The 19,347-nt window shown below is 45.3% G+C and overlaps 1 protein-coding gene across 12 annotated transcripts in view; it reads left to right on the top strand.

Annotated features, from left to right (window-relative positions):
* The window catches only part of LOC143982506 (zinc finger CCCH domain-containing protein 11A-like), an 805,224-nt gene that overhangs the window by 36,722 nt on the left and 749,155 nt on the right, over positions 1 to 19,347 (top strand). For 10 of the 12 annotated variants that reach the window (XM_077481309.1, XM_077481314.1, XM_077481311.1 and 7 more), the window contains exon 2: positions 4,782 to 4,853. The exons of the other annotated variants lie outside the window; for them this stretch is intronic. In XM_077481309.1, coding sequence (XP_077337435.1) covers positions 4,782 to 4,853 — 72 coding nt within the window. The remainder of the gene's footprint in view (positions 1 to 4,781; positions 4,854 to 19,347) is intronic. 12 annotated transcript variants of the gene reach the window in all.

Raw genomic sequence — 19,347 nt, 5'->3', positions numbered from 1 at the left:
CTGCATTTGGACCCTACTTTTGGTCCCATGACACCTTTAGATGCTAATCCAGGTTTTCTACCGGGCCTATACCCACGCAACACGCAGCGGTCCCTAGGCGGGTCCGTACCAAGAGCATTCAACTTTTTTCAAGATGGCAATCTTTTATCCCATCCTACCATAGTATCCTTATTTCCAGATCTTCATGTTCCCTTTTTCAAATATTTACAACTCAGGCACCTTTTCCACGGCTCCAAAAGCTATTCCAATTGGTATAGAGCTCTTACACCAAATGAATCTATTTGTTCCAACCAGGAACCCCAAAGACATGTTATCTCTGACTTACGCAATGCTTTTTTCTACATATGACATTCAAAGCGATAAATTAGTCCAGCAATGGGAATCTGACCTACAGATGTCTTTCTCAATGGAGGAATGAAAACAGGTATATCATATTATTCACAAGGGTTCCATTAATGTATCTACCCAGGAGAGTAGATATAAAATATTCTCTAAATGGTATAGAACCCCCGACAAAATTCATAAATTCTTCCCTAGTGTCCTTTCTACATGTTGGCGTTGCAATACAGCATTAGGAACTCTACTCCACATATGGTGGGAATGCCCACTTCTGCAACCGTTTTGGCTAGAAATTCACAGACACATCGCCAAAATAACATACACCCCTGAATTCACTCCTGCCCAATTCCTTTTACACTACTCCTCCGCTTCCAAGAGAGCACATGCTAAATCCCTCACAATGCATCTTATTAATGCAGCCAATCAGTGTATTCCAGTTCATTGGAGGAGCCACTCTCCTCCTACACTGACTGAATGGGTCACACGGGTGGATAAATTAGCGGACATGGAAAGTCTCATTCACCAGGCGAGAGATGAACCCACTAAATATGGGAGAATTTGGGCATGTTGGAAACACTTCAGAGATTCCTTTAATTCGGGGAACCTTGGTAACAACACATAGCTGTTCCCTCAGTATTCTTCTTAACAACCACGGGTTAGGGTTACCTCTAGATCCGTCTTCCCCCTCCTCAATGCACAAGTTCTGATGCTTTTTTTTTTGTTTTGTTTTTACCCTGTACTGTGACTCAGTGTGTCCTCTACTTTCAACCTCTCATTCCTGATTCTAATATGCCCCCAGGTACACCTACATCCTTTGCCTCTAATGGACTCTTCTTCTCTACCTTAGACCTAGACTATTATAAGGTCAAACTCCCTTATAAGTATCTGATAAAAAGAAAGCTAGCAGATTCCGGCACTATCTGACCCTTCCTACATACCTGCTTACTCCCATCATTCAGCCACCGGTCACAGCTTGATCCCTTTAGGGGTGTCCGGCGGTCTGAAAGTGTGGTCCGGTTTCTGAAGCATATTGCAATGATACTCTGTTCACTCATGTTCATTAGGAAGTTATATAGAAGCGGTACATTCCTTTATTAACAAGATGGGTTTGCACTAGCTGATGAAGGCCTCCGGCCTCTTTATTTGATATGTTTTCTTTTATGATCCATATGTGTTCAACTGTTTCGTTAATATTTGCGCTGTATACTGTCATTGCGCTGACAGCTCATTTGTACCTGTATAATGCAACATGTACCTTTTTGCCTTATTGTATTATCGCAAAATTCTAATAAAAATGTATGTGAGAAAAAAAAAATCTGTTTAACCACAAATTTCTTCAGGAGAACACACTCTTAATCAATGCTCTCCTCTCCAATTGCAGGCCACGTGGAATTTCTATTGGGGCAGAGCTTTTTCACACTCGCGTGGGGATTTCCACTTTTCCCTCAAAATTGTATGGTTATCCTGTCAATCTGCGGTTATATCACATAACCAGGGATGATCAGTCCCGATCTCACCAGTGCGCCAATTTGCCCTCTGGTTACAGGTCTGCAGCACAATACAACATTAACGTACATGCATATATCAGCCACAGTTCTCACCAGGTTCTACGCGTCCGTTTCACTGGTGAAATATCTCACAGAATTTTCATGCTCATCCAAGCGTGCTTTCAGAATTCGCGAGCCAGCGCCAATCTTGTTCACACTAGAGATGATTTTCAGTTCTGGGTGTCTGAGGATCTGTGCTTACAGGGACTCAGAAACAAAAATACATTAGATTTTTGTGGATTCTGTGTAAAAAATACCTTCTACACACCTTTCTGGGGTGCCAAATGAAGTAACTGATCGATACAAACTATTATTATTATCAGTTATGTATTACTTTGTCTAGTCCCTATAGATTAGTTAGTCTATCACTCTGAGCACATGCTATCGTTAATATCACAATACTACAGCAATTAGCCCAAACACACGGTCTAAAATCAAACAAATCTCATTTATTTCCCAAGGAAATAAGAAAGCTTAGGTATCAATAGAAATTACAAGAGTACATAGCAAACAATTAGAATACAATACAAGCAGTATACTTAGCAGACACTTGTGACTGAACCTCGTGATGGAATGAGAGGCAGCTCTCTTTGATGAATCCCTTTTTGATAAACACACACCATCCAAACCGCATCCTACTGCCAGTCCCATTTGCTTTGGACCAATCAGTGTTCACATGACAGCCCTCCTTATATTACTGACTGTTCTGCCATACTTGGCTTCTGGGGACAGTATTGCAGTTGATGTGCCCTGGGCCGTCTTTGTCATCAATCTCTTTGAAGCTTCGTGCACACCAGGTGGGCTGAAGATAACTCCTTTTCTATGCAGATTCTGTTTAGTGCCACATTCCTCTATACCTTTTAAACATGTGGGACTGCACATATCAATATGGCTGAGTTTGGTTGTACAAACAGATGTGTAGAACTTTAGATAATATAACATTACTGCATGTTCAATTCCAACACCCTTGCTGATTAACTGGCAGATCCTATGATAAATAGTTGCTTTCGATGCAGCCTGCCCTTTCCTGGGCCCTTCTGGTAGCACAAACAAAGGTTCTGGCATGGTGATTTGAGCCAACATTTTTATATTCTGATGGCACATACTACATCCAAGGAATGCAGAAACTTCTCCCATTCAGATTGAGGCTTCGGAAAAAAGGAGGGTAGTACAGTATCCTGATTTAACTGAAAGCTTAATGCCACTTTAGGCAAAAAGGTTGAAGGAGGGCACAATACCATCCTATCATGGTGTATGGTAAAAAAAAAAAAAAAAAATCCTTACAAGAAATAGCTGGGCACTCCGACACCCTTGCCAAAGTGGTGGCAATCCAAAAAAATATTTTTTGAGTCAAAAGGACAAGCACATTATTGCGAATAGGCTTAAAAGGCTGCCTCTGCAAGACAGACAACACTAAATTTGGATCCTAAGGGGGGGTATAAATTAGGCCTGATAAGGGCAATTTCATAAGGTTCCGCCTAACAGGAAGTCGTGAACCAGATGGTGCGAAGCAATAGCATTTGAAAGAAAACCAACTGTTAATAAAGCGGAAATCAGACCATTAATGGTACTCAAGGCCAACGTCCTCTCCACCCCAGACTGGAGGAAAGAGAATTCTCCTAATGACATGTTTTGGGGATGCCATCCCTTGGCCTCACAATAGGAAATGTAAGACTTCCAGACTGTGTAATACAGTTGTGTGATAAAGTATTTGCCCCTTCCGGATTTATTCATTTTTTTGCATTTTTCTCACACCTAAATTCTTGAGATCATCAAACAAATTTTAATATTAAGCAAAGATAACCTGGGTAAATTCAAGATACAGTTTTTAAAATAATTTAATGGAAAAAAGCTGTTCAAACCTGCCTGGCCCTCTGTGAAAAAGTAAATGCCCCCTCCCTTGCTGAATCATGAATGAGCTTTGATTAACCACATTTTTTTGGAAAAAAAATTCATTTGCCACACCCAGGCCGGATTACTGCCAGAATTGTTGAATCAAGAAATCACGTAAATAAAAGCTGTATGACCAAGTGAAGGACACAAGGAAGAAGGCGGCGCCTCTGGGTGCAGACTGTATAATAGTTTTAAAGCTATTATACAATGTTAGCCTTACATGGATTGAAATTTCTCTGACAGCTAGCTGAATGCAAAGAGAATGTTTGGACAGCTTAAAGAGGAGCTCCAGTCTCCTATGTAAACATTTTAAATCAGTAGCTACAACAATTGTAGTTTGTTTTTTAATAAACTCGCAATGATCTGTCCCACAATCCAGCAGTGTGCTCACCCTGTGTCCTCTCTCCCCAGCACCAGTATCTCTACTAAGGGCACCTGGGTGTGACAGTTTGCAGCTTCACAGCTGGGTGCCCACTGCACATGCTCGAGTGGTGCTGCACACTGAATGGTCTTGCAGTCTTCTGGGACCTGCCACATCTCCCAGAAGGCTGCAGGAGGAAGGGGAAGGATTGCGGTGCAAGTTGAAGGTGTGTACCTGTCAAAATCTGGTACTTTCTACCCCCATCCTACCCAAAAGCTCCACTATAGTAGTAAGTGTATCAGCTCTAACATGAGGCAAAGGTGTATTTCTTCAATAAGAAGGCCCTCTTCACAGAGCCTACAGGCAGTACTATTGACTAATAATTAGCTTTTTTTTTTTTTTTTTTGCTTGCCTTTTATGGGCACAGCCACACAACTTTTAAAATGGGTTACATTCAGAGATCTTAACATATCTGTCTTTAAAAACAAAGGCATTGTGTTTTTTCTGACCAGAACACCAAGAAGTTTGTGGTGGTTTTCATTCAGCTTCATCATCCAGTATGTCATTGTAAATTATTTTGTTACTGATCTGTGACTTGGCGGTAATGCTTCTTTCTCCCTTTTTTGTTCAAATGTGAACAGATCCTCCTGATATTCGACACCTGTCTCAAAGACTTGGGAAGCATAAGGTTTTCTCTCAAGAGAGCCCTTCAGGTAATACTGTTTTCTGTGTGTTCTTCTGCATTGCATAAACAATTCCAATCATATCAAAATATTTCTATTTCATTTTTGTTCTTAGAACATGGGTTGCCTATGCACAGTAACATTTTGGAGATTTCCTCAAGCTTTACCAACAAATGTATAATACATTTGACAGTCTGTAACAGTAAATTAAACCGGGTTATTTGCATATTAAATTATCGTTGCTAATACAAATGCAATCCATCTTTAGGGTGGCAATACCTATGTTTCTTCCAGGGTATGTGTTAAGACTGCAACTGATAAATATTCAGTGCTCAGTCTGTGACTCACCTTTACCTGCAGGTTAGGAAGTAATGCATACACCCGAAGTGCTTATGAACCCCAAATGCAGTTATGCATTCACTATCTACAGTTCAAGGTCTTTCTGTCTTTGTTAGGGCTCATTTACACTTAAGCTTCAACAAACATTAAGACCCCTTTCACACTGGCAAGCTTTTCAGGCGTTTTAGCGCTAAAAATAGCACCTGAAAAGCACCTCTCAAGCCACCCCAGTATGAAAGCCAGAGGGAGCTTGCAGGAGGGGAACAAGTCCTGCAAGCAGCATCTTTGAGGAGTGCGGTAGCGGTGTATACACCACTCCTAATACATCCCAGCCCATTGAAATTAATGGGCAGCACTGCCAAAGTGCCACAACACAAGCGCTATTAACCCTTTGTCCTCTAGCGGGGGTTAAAAGTCCCCACCTATTGGCCGAATAGCCCCACTACTACAGAGGTAAAGCCCGCACTGCCCCAGTGTGAAAGGGGTTTACACTTGTGTCAAAACATGGCTTTGGACACACTTTGTTAAAGCTCTCTAAACGCCAGTCAAAGCCCCTTTCACTAAATAAAATGGTTCCCTTACGGTCCTGTTTACACCTTGCTTTTGCTTGGTGCTTCAGTGGGGCTTTGGAGCTTTGGGGGTGCTTCAAGCGAGCTTTGCCGTAGACTTCTATGGAGGCTTTAAAGACGCTTTGACTCACCACTAAAGCTATGTTAAGCTAATGGGGTATAATTTTTGAAGCAAAGCGAAAGCAGCTGTAAACAGGACTGTAAGCTAACCATTTTATTTAGTAACAGGAGCTTTGACTAGCGTTCAGAGAACTTTAACAAAGCCTGTCAGAAGCCTTGTTTTAAAGCAAGTGTAAACTAGCAGTTAATGTGTGTTGAAGCCTAATCAAGTGTAAATGAGCCCTTTAAGTGTAATTAACCGCTTCCGCTATGGAAAGTTTATCCCTATTCACGACCAGGCAATTTCTTGCGATACAGCACTGCATTACTTTAACTGACAATTGCACAGCCGTGTGACGATGTAACCAAATAACATTTATATACTTTTTTTTCCCTATAAATGGAGCTTTGTTTTGGTGGTATTTGAACACCTCTGTGGTTTTTATTTTTTGAGCTATAAACAAAGACAGACAATTAAAAAAAAAAAAAAAATACATAAAAAAAGTTTTACTTTCTGCTATAAGACATATCCAATAAAAAAAAAAGTAATTCATAAATGTAGGGCAATATGTATTGTGCTACATATTTTTGGTAAAAAAATAAAAATAAAAAAAAAGACCAAATAAGTGTATATTGATTGGTTTGCGCAAAAGTTATAGCATCTACAAACTATGGGATATATTTTTTGTCTTATATTCACCGACCGACACAGCTCCTCTCTGTAACAAAATGGGTTTTTAGCCCTGTCACTAGGAGATACTAGGCAAAGTTGTAATACAACACTCAGAACTCAGTTCCACCCAGGGGTCACTCAGGCTACAATCCCCACACCCTGCAACAGCAGCCTCAGTTTTATTTTGCCTAGTGAAGGAGATAGACCTAGGAACCCTGTGGGCCCATAGGTCTGTGTTTTTTTTTTTATGCAGAAGCTTTGCTTTTTGCGCAAGTTGAATAATCCTGTGATCTTCTATCAACAGCCGGCTGGGTGACAGGCTGGTTCACTTATCCCTGTAGTCTCCCCAGTCTGGCCATTGAGCGTGTGTAGGTCGCAGCTACGGCTCGGCAGGCCACAACATACCTCAGCTCCAGAGGTGGTCGGTGAGCTTTTATGCTCCAGGGCGTACGTATGACCGGGCTACTGATGTCTGTGTCACAGTATGCCGGGCCAGTAGCCTTCCATGTACTGATCATGAGTTGGTCTACAATGGAATGTCTCTCAGCTCTTCAGGACTGGCAAGTATGGCTCTCCCTGTCCCGGCAGGGCTAAGCAGCTGGGCATTCCCTGGAAGGTCAATTCGGGGGTCCCTCGCCTCTCTCTCTTCTCTCCCTATCTCCCCTCCTTTTCCCCCTCACGGGGGGGGGGGGGGGGCTGTGCATGGGTACTGAGCGGTGTGTGTGTGTGCCCCTGGGGCTTTCACCTGGGTTCTGGCTCACTGGTGGTGCCTGGACTCTACGTGCTTAACTCCCGGGAGGTGTCTGTGAGGTTTGCCTGTGTGTCGGTGCAGTTCTGTGTCTCTGACACATGTTTATCTCTGTCTCTCATGGCGCTGGCTGGCGGCCATTTTCAGTGTGGGCAAGGGCAGCATGCTTCTGGGCATCAAGCTGCCATTTTCCCGGTGGTTCCCTATTCAGGACACTGGCTACCATTTTCTAGAAGCCGGAGCACGTTTTAGTTCTCTAGCAGCAGCTTCTTGTGCCCTCAGCTTCCTGTTTTGTCATTACTCAGCGCTGGACAGCCTTCTATGTAGTCTAAGCAAGTTTTTCAGATCGTTAAGTGATCGTTCACCGATCATTCTGACAGACTGTCAATGACACAGTTTTGGTTCCTCTGCACCTGGGAGCACTAGAAGTCTACAGGCACTGCTATAAACAACGCAGAACTCCTCAGAGCGGTGAGTCTGGCGGGTTAGAACCCCTCAGTCAGCGGCAGCAAGGACTGTCACTATCCTAAGTCCCCTTCGGGTGGCAGACAGGGTAGGGTCAGCATGGTTTCAGAAACTGGTGTTTCTTCCCCCGAAATCCAGGCAATTGCAACCAGGTCACCTGCGAATGGTGCAGTCCCCATGGACACCCTGATGGTGGTGCGTGGGAAGAAAGGTGCTAAAAAGTGGCTCCTGTCTCCCCCCCATCCTCTGGGGAGAGCTCTGACGCAGACTCGGTTACTGCTGAGGCCGGTGACCTCTGCTCTGTCTTGTCAGACGACGCTGACTAGGACCGTTCGGACAATATGAGGATGAGTCCCTGTCTGGATCCGGGCGCGACAATGCGCTTGTTGGAGCACTTATCACAGCTGTGCATGATACCCTGAAGATTCAGGAGCCAGTGGATTCCTCTGCTGATGTACCGGTCCCTTTTGGGTCCCAAAAGCCAGCACGTTCACCTAAGGTGTTCCCGTATCTGACTTATTTTGACAAGTTAATTTACAAGGAATGGGGTCGCCCGCAACAGACCTTTTCGGTCCCCAAATACATGGTGGTGCGTTACCCCTTTAAGGAAAGCCTTCTCAAGAAATGGTCGGCTCCTCCGGTCGTGGAGCCCCCACTATCCAGCTTAAATAAAGTAACCACAATCCCGGTTGAGGGGACTCCTGCATTCAAGGATCCCACTGACAGGAGGGCCGAGACGGTGGCTCGTTCCTTGTTTACGGTTGTGGGGTCAGCCGTGCGACCTGTACTGGCATCCGCACTTGTGTCGCAGACACTGACTGAGTGGGCAAAACTTTTGCACCACAAATTGGGAGAGCAACAGGCTTCCCCTGTCTGCGTGGAACTAGCAGACCAACTAGTGCAAGGCCTTAAGTACATCTGTGACGCGGCCCTGGATACTCTCCCTCTGTTATTCAGGGCCTCAGTTTCCACTGTGGTGCTGAGGCACCTAATTTGGCTAAAATGCTGGTCTGTGGACCAGGCATCCAAAAAAGCCCTGACAGATCTGCCTTTCCTTGGCGACCAGCTCTTTTGAGCCTCGTTAGATGACATTATTAAAAATGCCACAGGTGGTAAGAGTACACTACTCCCACACCGTAAGCAAGGGCCTTCTTTTTCCGCTCACAATCGGCTTCTTCGTCCGACTGGAGCTTTGACAAAATGTCCCCAGCCCGACAGGAAGCTCACGGAGGATCAAAAAACGTCCCTGGAACCGCAAGCCTGCAAATAAAAGTGCTACCACATGAAGGTGGGGGGGTCTCCTTCGGGAGTTTGCAGCCCGGTGGTCCTCCCGGTTATACGACCAATGGGTCTGCAATCTGATTTCCACAGGCTACAAGATAGTTTCTCTCTTGGCCGCAACACAGATTCTTCCCCTCCAGTTATCCCCGGTTTGCCGGGAGGCCCTGTTGGGGGCAGTAAGGGATTTGCTGAATCGTGGGGTGATAGTACCGATTCCGGATTAGGAATGCTTCCAGGGATTCTACTCAAGTCTGTGGTTCCCAAGAAGGAAGGGGTACGTCCAGTCTTGAACTTAAAAGCCCTCAATCACTTTGTGAAAGTACAGAGATTCAGGATGGAATCAGTTTGCTCAGTAGTCGCTGCACTCCATCAAGGGGTCTCCCTGGCGTCCTTAGACATCCAGGATGCGTACCTGCACATACCCATATGCCTTCAGCATTAAAAGATTCTGCGTGGGGGGCGTGGCTTGGTGCCTGAGGAAGATAGACGCTCGCTTCTAAGCTCTCTCTCCCGGAGGTCCAGCTATCTATTCATCGGATATCTATATTACCGAAAATCATGGGGAGCACACCGCAAACCCCCTCTGGACTACCCTCCCGTTCGTCCAGGAGCCAAGATGCCCACGTAAACCAACACATACCGGAGATATTCCGGACGCGGCCTAGAGGATCGGCGTCTGACTCACAAGCAGCACCGTGCGACACATCACCTCATGGCAGAGGGCCTAACAGATCCAGAAGCCGGAGCCCGCAATCCCAACCCCCGGATCCACCGTCGTCTCAATCACTCAGTCTTGCGGACTTAAAAGCTATGACGGCGGACATCAAAGGAGCACTAGCGGCTGCGGTCTCCGAATTACGCGCGGACTTTCAGTCGATGGTCCTGAGAGTAGAAGACACAAGCCCGCCATGACACTACTCTTTGCCGAATGCAACAAGTCTCCGAATCCCACGCGGTCCACTTGAGGGACATCAATCGCCACCTGGAAGACCTTGACAACCGTGGAAGAAGACACAACGTTCGGGTACGAGGTCTTCCAGAGTCTGTGGAACCAACACAGCTTGCTCGCTCTGTTGCGGCCATTTTAAATGGCCTCTTAGAGAGGCCCCCCGATACGCCTATTATCCTAGAGCGCATACACCGTGCCTTGAGACCCAGGGGAAGGGATGCTGACCCCCCTAGGGATGAAATATGCTGCATAGCTGATTATATCCTAAAGGAAGAAATTATGCGGAGAGCAAGGAATGGAGGGCGGCTGCACCATCAAGGCGCTGAAATTAAACTATTCCAAGACTTGTCGGCCATTACCCTGCAGAGAAGGAGAGAACTGAAGCCGGTCCTAGACCTATTGAGAGCCCGCGCTATTCCATACAGATGGAAATTCCCTCTTTGCCTATCTGTCAACTATAATGGTCACACGGTCAATCTCAGAGTTCCTGAAGATCTTGATAATTTTTGTAGTACTCTCAATTTGCCTCACGTTGAAGTACCTGACTGGTACAGTGATTTCCGTCTCCCCTTGTTACGAAGAGCAGAATCTATGGAAGGCATAGCAGAGGCTGGCAACTTTAACATCGGCAGACGCAGGAGGAGCCATCCTCCTGCCTCATCACCGAGAGCACAAGGCAACTTGCGTAATCTCAGCCCTACAGCTTCACCGGACCACCGAAAGCCCAGAAGATCGCAAAGACTCTTATTACTGGAGACCAGTCTCGATGACACACAACTTACCGAACCTTGTTCTCTGTTTCTTCTGTTACCAGAGTTTCGTGCAGCCTCCATAAAACCTAGAACCAATGCTGTTCTGAGGACTTCTATTCCCTTTTCCATTTGAAAACCAATATTGATGTGTGAGAACTTTCGAATTGTCTTGACCTAGAATATACTCCAGATACACTCGGTCAGAGACTTCTCCTCCAAATATTCTCCCGAATCTTCAACATGGCACCTAAAGACTCCGCTCCTTTGCATCTGGCTTCTAACATCAAGCCTGTAGGTAAGCTGTCTTGCTGGACTATATATATACTCACGATCCGATCAATAACAGTTGGAGAACTCACCCATGGACGTTGTCATGATCTCACACTCAACTTTTCTTTTTTCTTTTTTCTTTTTGTGAAGTAGTTCTATTTTTTCTTTTACTTATCGGTTTACTATTTTTTCTGTTTTCCGCAAGTTTCCTCGGATCTCTACTTACCTGATCAGCCAGACACACGATAAGGGTATACGTTCAGTTATAATAATCTGTATAGATTTTCATCTGATGTTATTTGCCTAGTCACTCTCTCATCCGATTTCCGAACTCATAGCACATAGCATTGTATCCCCTATGATTAGGTTGACATGAACAATTGATCTCTTTGATGCAGCCTTCGCTGGGGGAGTCAATCCCACCTAGTTCATAGATTCTATAGTTAACTCGAACCCCGGAACGTATATTCTCAGGCCCAGACTGCTCGCTTCACTTGTTGTTATTAAGATTACCTTCTGATTAATGTTTATGTTTTAGACTCGTTGTACATTATACTGTATTAAGAGCTCCCCTCCGTTCCCTCAGAGTTGTAACGATCATCCTCCTGATCAGGAATGATTCTCTCCATGACCTTACTAAAGAACCTACCCACTCCCCGTAACTTTACATAGCAATATCTCCAATCTCCTACATGTTTCCGAATCTCCCCTCATGATACATATGTCATCACATACGAACCGATATCCCTCTTTATCCCTTCTTGACCTCAAGGGACATAGAGCATATACCCATCTGTGCTCAGTTACCAAACACTCTCCAACACAGGAATCTCTATGAGACTCACCTGACCTTTACTGGTATTATTTTCTGTCGGGAAGTTTCTACTAACACTTCCGGACCCCAGTTGTATTTACACCCTAAATCCACCTTCTACATCGCATCTTATCTACAATATACTCACCTTTGTTCACAGATTTACTCCTGTCGTCCTTGACCCCTCACCTCCCCCCTCTTTTCCTATAGCTTATTATCCTTCTCCTCGTACCCCCCTTCCCAACCCCTTAGGTTCTCTGCTACTCGCCGTCTACTTCCCCACAGCTTAATTACGATTTCGTTCATCATGCCTCCCCGGAATTCAATCCGCACACCACAATATAGATCTCTCAAGATCGTATCTCTAAATGCGAAAGGTCTTAACACCCCCGGAAAAAGATTTCAGCTTCTGGCCCATATGAAATCTCTGAAAGCTGATATCATTTTCATTCAGGAAACCCATTTCAGCTCTCAGGCCACACCTAAATTCTCCAACTTATACTACCCTCAGGGTTATCACTCAACCACTCCGAACTCTAAAACAAAAGGTGTCTCCATTCTCATATCCAAACAGACCCCCTTACAAATTACTGATACCATAGCTGACGATAATGGTAGATACATTTTTCTTAAGGGCTCCATACACGACAAACCTATTACATTAGCAAATATATATAGCCCCAATTCGGCGCAAGTCCCCTTCTTTAGGACGATTACGAATCAATTGGCTGCTTTCCAAACAGGCATGTTGGTCCTAGGGGGCGACTTTAACGTCCCCCTAGATCCCCTGATAGATACCTCAACTGGATCCTCTCTTCTCCCTTACAGGGCCCTAAAACAGATTAAACTGACTCTACAAGACCTCCTTCTCCACGAAACATGGAGAACCCTTCATCCGACGGAGAAAGACTTCACCTTCTACTCTAACCCTCACGACAAATACTCTAGACTTGACTATATTTTCCTAACCCAGTCTGATCTCTCCTACCTCAAACATGCGTCTATAGAACCTATGATCCTGTCAGACCATCACCCTATCTCGATCACACTGACATTCCCTGAGAATCGTGACCGAACATATATCTGGAAATTGGACCCAGGTATCCTGACTGATACTGTTCGCACTGCACAAATCCGACAATGTCTCACAGATTATTTCATCGCAAACACTACACCAGACACTTCTTCTATCACCCAGTGGGCCGCACACAAAAGTGTTATCAGAGGGAAACTTATATCCATTTCCGCTGAGCTCAATAGAGAACGAAAACGTCGCCTATCCAATCTCTTCGCACGACTCAGAAAGTTAGAAGCGGCACACAAATGTACGTTGGCTGAGCAGACCCTCCACGATTTACAAGCCACTCGTTCCTCCATTCGTGAGGAATTGGGGAAAACTATCCGGAAAAAATCTATGCTTTCTCAGAAACTATTTTACCAGTTCGGCAATAAAAGTGGTCACCTTCTAGCCCAAGCCTTGAAAGCCAAACGGTCGAAAATGATCGTACATTCCTTACATACTTCCTCTGGTAAAAAACTCACCTCAAACGAGGATATAGCTAAAGAATTCGAATGTTTCTACTCTCATTTATACAATCTTGAGAATTCTGACTTGTCCCCCTTAGCTAATCTTCACAGACAACGCACAATGGAGGGATTTTTAAGCCAATTCTGCCCCAAGATTCAAAATCCAGACATCATATCTACTCTAGAGGACCCGATTACCCCTTTAGAATGGAAGACCGCCCTTAAACAGACTAAAACTGGAAAGAGCCCAGGCTCAGATGGGCTACCCGCGGTTTACTACAAAACCTTCTCGGAGGTTCTCCAAGATCCTTTTTGTAGAGCCTTCAACTCCATTTCAGACACTACCCCCCTTCATCAGGATATGCTAGAAGCCCATATAATGGTAATATCGAAAGGTGACAAAGACCCAACCAAAGCTGAAAATTATAGACCTATTTCACTACTTAACGTTGATTTGAAACTCTTCTCCAAAATTCTTGCTAACAGAATTCTTCCTCTTGTCCCTAAATTGGTCTCTTGCGATCAAGTCGGATTCGTCCCTGGCCGTGAGGCACGGGACAACACGATTAAAGCCATTAACTTACATCACTTGATCAAAACTTCTGGACAAAAAGGCTTCTTCCTTTCCCTCGACGTGGAGAAGGCATTTGATAGGGTAGCATGGGATTACATGCATTGTGTTCTGCAAACCATCGGACTGGGACCTCAACTACTCCGCTTCATTAATGCCCTATACATCAACCCAAAAGCGAAGATAAGAGTGAATAATACCCTATCGAGTGCCTTCTCCATAAAAAACGGGACCAGACAGGGATGTCCCCTATCCCCTATTCTATATATTCTCACTCTGGAACCTTTCTTAAATAGCTTAAGACATAACCCAGATATTTTTTTGTTTTCAAAAGAGGTTTTATTAAAGTTATCAACAGAAATACAAAGTCAGCAAAAAGAATCATATTTCAACATTGGCATAAAATGATGGAAGACCAGGTTACCAAAAGGTAATAAACACATAACAGAACCCTGCAGGACAAACAATAGATAGATGATACACTGTATGGGTCTTATATTCCAACCATCAATCATAATAGTAAAGAGAATGACAGGTTAAACGTGCTGACCATCATAACTCAATTATGAAAGAAAGATCATGACAGGGAGAAGGGGGAGGGAGAGCAGAGAGAAACAAAGGAAAAAGAGGAGAAAAAGCAAACAGAAAAGAGAAGCCAAAGGAAAAACCTAAGGTGCGATCACTTCTGTAAACGAAACAAGAACCATGGGTTCCATTTAAGGTCATAGATGTGTTCAGTGTCATGTAGGGTGTGAAAGATCTTTTCAGACAGCATTACCTGATCAATACGAGTGAGAACCTGTACTAAAGGTATAGACGGGGACTTCCAATGAAGAGCAATAGTCCACAGTACAGCAACACAGATAGAGTGCACTAGTCTTATAAAATGTTTAGGGGTGTCGGGGGGGGTCTGGAATAGAAGACAGTGGTGATAAGAGAGGGACAGTGTTCGGCCCGCGAACCCATCCACCAGCTTTAAGACCTCCTGCCAGACAGGGCGAATTAAGTCACAATCCCAAAAAATGTGTACAAAGGTGCCGGGACGATTGCACCCTCTAAAACAGTTGGGGGATGTAAGGGGATAAATCTGGTGCAAACGTACCGGGGTGTAGTACCACCTAGTGAGAACCTTGATGGCCGTCTCCCTAACAGTTAGGGATCTAGTGCATTTGCGCATGTTGTTCCAACCTTCCTCCCAATCCACCACTCCCGTCTCCAGAGCCAACTCCTCCTCCCAGCGAGCTCTATATCGAAGGGATTGGCACTCCGAATGTCCCTCAAGGGCCCTATATATCAGAGAGATCAATCCCTTTTGGCGTGGGAAATTGAAACACACGTCCTCAAAGACAGTGAGCTGTGCCCGAGGACGGAGTCCATACCGGGAGAGGAAGAAGTGACGGATCTGCAAGTAACTATAGCATTCAGAGTCCGGGAGTTTGTGCTGGGCCTGCAGAGTCGAAAATTGAGCAAAGCCAGAGCCCGTCACAAAGTCCTTCAACTGGGTAAGCCCACAACGGACCCAAATATCAAAAGATTCAGGATGGAGATAAGCCTGGGGGAACCTAGGGTCACCCAGGAAGGAGGCCCCTAAAGATCGCCCCAGGGTGCTGTCGTATCTCTGCTTAAAGCGGTGCCACAGTTGGAGGCAATCCGCCACTATAGTATTGCGCGTGGTTAGAGTCAGGAGAGGATGATTAGTTGACCACATAAGGCCGGGGAGATAGAATGGAGTGATCGAGTCACCCTCAAACCTCACCCAGGGGACTTTAGAATTAGGGATCGACCACTGTGCCTGTTGAGTAAATATACAGGCAAGGTAGTACAACCAAATCTGAGGTACCCCCAGACCACCATTTTTCATAGATCTATAGAGTACCCCTCTCGCAAACCTGGGAGGTCTATTGTTCCAAACAAACCTATTGAAATGAGACTGAAGGTCAAGGAGAAAGCTCTTGGGGAGCTTAACCGGTAGAGAGCGAAATAGATATAGCAGCCTGGGTAGGATGACCATTTTGAGGGCAGTGATTCGACCTATAAAGGGGATACGTAAAGAGAGCCAACTTTTCAGGGTGTTTTTAAGTTTGCTAATCAGTGGGGGATAATTGACCCCAAAGAGGTCCCCGAAATTCCCGGGTAGACCAACCCCCAGATAAGAAATGTGGGTGGAGGCCCAAGTAAATGAGTAGTTTTGTTTAATAAGAGCCAAATCATTGGGTGTAAAGCCTATAGGGAGGGCTACAGATTTAGACACATTAATGGACAGGCCAGAGATTTTCGCAAAATGAGACAGAGTCAGGAAAAGATTGGGGAGGGAGACATGAGGGTTAGTAATAAACATCAAAACATCATCTGCATACATGCAAAATTTATACGTTTCGGACCCCTTAGTGTAACCAGTAATATCAGGATGTCTAAGGAGAGCAATTGCGAGGGGCTCCAGGGCTAGGGCAAAGATCAAAGGGGAAAGGGGACACCCCTGTCTAGTGCCTTTACCTATGGGGAAGAATTCTGAGTTACAGCCGGGCAACTTAATGCGAGTCATAGGATTATTATAGAGGGCTTGGAATCCTGCTAGAAAGTTACCCTGAAAGCCCATGAGAGGCAAAAGTGTGTCTAAATAGTTCCATGTAACACTGTCAAATGCCTTCTGTATGTCTAAACTCAACAGGAGGAGCTTACGGGAAAAAAGGTTGGCATCTTGGATAACATTGGAGGCAAGGCGTATATTGTCAGTGATAAAACGATGCGGAATAAACCCAGATTGGAAGGGGGAAATTAGAGAAGGGATACATTTTGCTAGTCTGTCAGCTAAGATTCTGCTAAATACTTTGATATCATTATTTATAACCGAAATTGGCCTAAAGTTTTGAGGTAAATTATGATTCTTATTGGGTTTAGGGATCAGTGACATGTTGGCTAACAGCATTTCCTCTGGGAAGCTACCACCTAGTAGAATCGAGTTGAAAAGTTGCATCATTCTGGGGGCTAAAATCATGGAGAATTTTTTGTAATATAGGGCTGAAAAGCCGTCCGGACCAGGGGCCGAACCCAACTTTAGGGACTTGAGAACCCCTAAGATTTCCGGAACAGTAAAGGGGGCATTCAACGCCTCCACTTGTGAGGGGGAGAGCGTTGGGAGAGGGATGTCCTGCAACCAGGACAGGTCATCAAGAGAAGGAAGGGTGCGGGGGGCTTCTAGGAGTTTAGAGTAGAATTGCTCAAAGATCTTGAGAACCTCCTTGGGATGTGACGATACAAAACCCTCACTATTAGATAGCCGGTAGACGTGAGGCGGTCGAAGTGTGCTAGACAACTTCCTAGCAAACGAAGTCGAGGCAGAGTTGTTGAATAGCAAACTGCGAGCCTTGGCCCAGCGTAGCGTCTTCTCAACCTTGGAGGACAACAAGGAGTCGAGTTCCAGGCGCTTCTGATCTATGGTGCGCCTGGACGAGTCCAAGTGCAACGAGGATGCGTCTTTGTATAGATGATCTAATTCTCTGGTTAGTTCCACTATCCTAAGTCTATTGGCTCTATTCCGGGCTGCGGAAAGACTAATAAGTCGTCCCCTGATGGCGGCTTTATGCGCCATCCAGAGGGTCGAAGGTTGCATGTCCGGGCGAGCATTCAAGGAAAAATACTCCTCCAGAGACTGAGCTACCTGGGCTTCCACCCCTGAGTCCGAGAGAAGGGATTCATTCAATCTCCAGGAGTGAGGCGTGGGAGCGAGCCTAATGAACCCTGTAGTAAAGGAAGTTGCCTGATGATCGGACCAAACACAGGGGTGGATGGAGGCCTCCATCGAGTTAGCAAGAATAATTGGAGTGGAGTAAATGTAGTCTAACCTCGCATAACTGTTGTGCGGGTGGGAGAAGAAAGTGTATTCCCTGCAGCCTATGTTGTGAGCTCTCCAGGTGTCAGTGAGTTGCAGTTCACGTAGGCCCCTGGAGAGCGATTTCGGGAAAGCTCTAGAAGTGATTGGTGTTGATGAACGGTTGAGAGTGGCGTTGGCAACTGAATTAAAATCACCACCTACTATTAAGTGAGGGGAGTGGTATTGAGCAATTTTCTCAAAAAATGACCCAAAGAACGTGGCCGATCCCTCGTTGGGTGCGTAAATACTAGCAATAGTAAGTTCTCTGTTGTGGACCACACCCTGAATAATAACATAGCGGCTCTCGGGGTCTCTAAATATATGCTTGACCTCCATAGGGAGGGAGGAGTGAAGGAGAATGGCGGCACCCCTGGTCTTGGACGAGTGGAGTGAGTAAAAGGCTTGAGGGAAGTCTTTATGGAAAAATTTAGGGTGAGAGGAGCGGGAGAAATGTGTTTCTTGGAGTAGAATGATTTTAGCTCCAAGGCTTTTATAAAAGGAGAAGGCTTTACGCCTTTTGGATGGTGAATTAAATCCCTTGACATTATGGGAAACACAAGTTATTGCCATGGCAAGTAAAAAAGGACAACTATAGTGGAGAGGTCAGATATGGTGGCAGGGGGAGAAAGGGAAACTCTCGGGGAATACTCGTCCAACAGGCGCCAGAGACGCAGGGGGACCCTCATATCATCTGCGGGATAATAGAAAAATAAGACACAGTGCAATAAAAACAAGTGTATAGGGAAAATACCAATCTTGAGTATAAAAGACGTCTGAGCGATTGTAAGAGCATAGAACAAGGAATATGATCGACCTAGAAGGGAGAAAATCAAAAGACATAAAAAAGGGGAATATGCATCAAAAGGAAAAGGCCCAAAGCCCAAGAAGGGCCTGGGGCCCAACATTAAAGCTAAATATAATAGCGTGTGGGGAAACATAGCCACACCAAAATAACGATCAAACACCGAGACAACAAGGTCTCGTGACCAGTAGGGTTGCGCAATGGTAGGGGGTGCCCACCAAAGAAGCAACCGACCACTGGAAAGGGGAGCCATACAACAGCTCCTAGGGACTTGTAAATGGCTGGTGGATTGGGTAGGAAGAACCTAGAACACATAAGGCCCCTCTCTCCGACAAGCTCCACCGTCCCCCGATAGGACGGAGGCGTGGAGCAAGCGGGAGCCAAGAGGGGGAAACAGTATAAAACCAGAAACTTAAACACACACTACCCTGTAACATATAAACAAGAGCAGCATATAAACAGCCATTGAGAACTTATAGCAAACCACAGTCTGAGCCTTCAGATAAAGGAGAGCAAAACAACATCATCGAGGACTATCTTCCACCCGATCATCTGCACCATATCTGATTCTGCGTCTGTCTCTTCTGGTCGGAGGGGTTTGCCAAATAGGTGTAGCTCTGGGAGTGGAGGGCAATCTGCGAACCGCCGAGGCGTCCAAAAGTCCCAGCTTCACCAGGATCTCCTGACCCTCCAGGACCGAGGTAGCAGAGTATGTCGAGCCGTTATGTGGAATCACAAGACGAAACGGGAACCCCCAACGGTACCTGATGCGGGCTGACTGCAGGACAGTGGTT

The sequence above is a fragment of the Lithobates pipiens genome, unplaced genomic scaffold (assembly GCF_037356315.1).
Source record: "Lithobates pipiens isolate NorthernLeopardFrog02 unplaced genomic scaffold, aLitPip1_a1.2 Scaffold_16, whole genome shotgun sequence".
Classification (NCBI taxonomy): Eukaryota; Metazoa; Chordata; class Amphibia; order Anura; family Ranidae; genus Lithobates; species Lithobates pipiens.
Note: the sequence above shows the minus strand (reverse complement) of the source record. Positions and strands in the feature narration are given on the sequence as shown.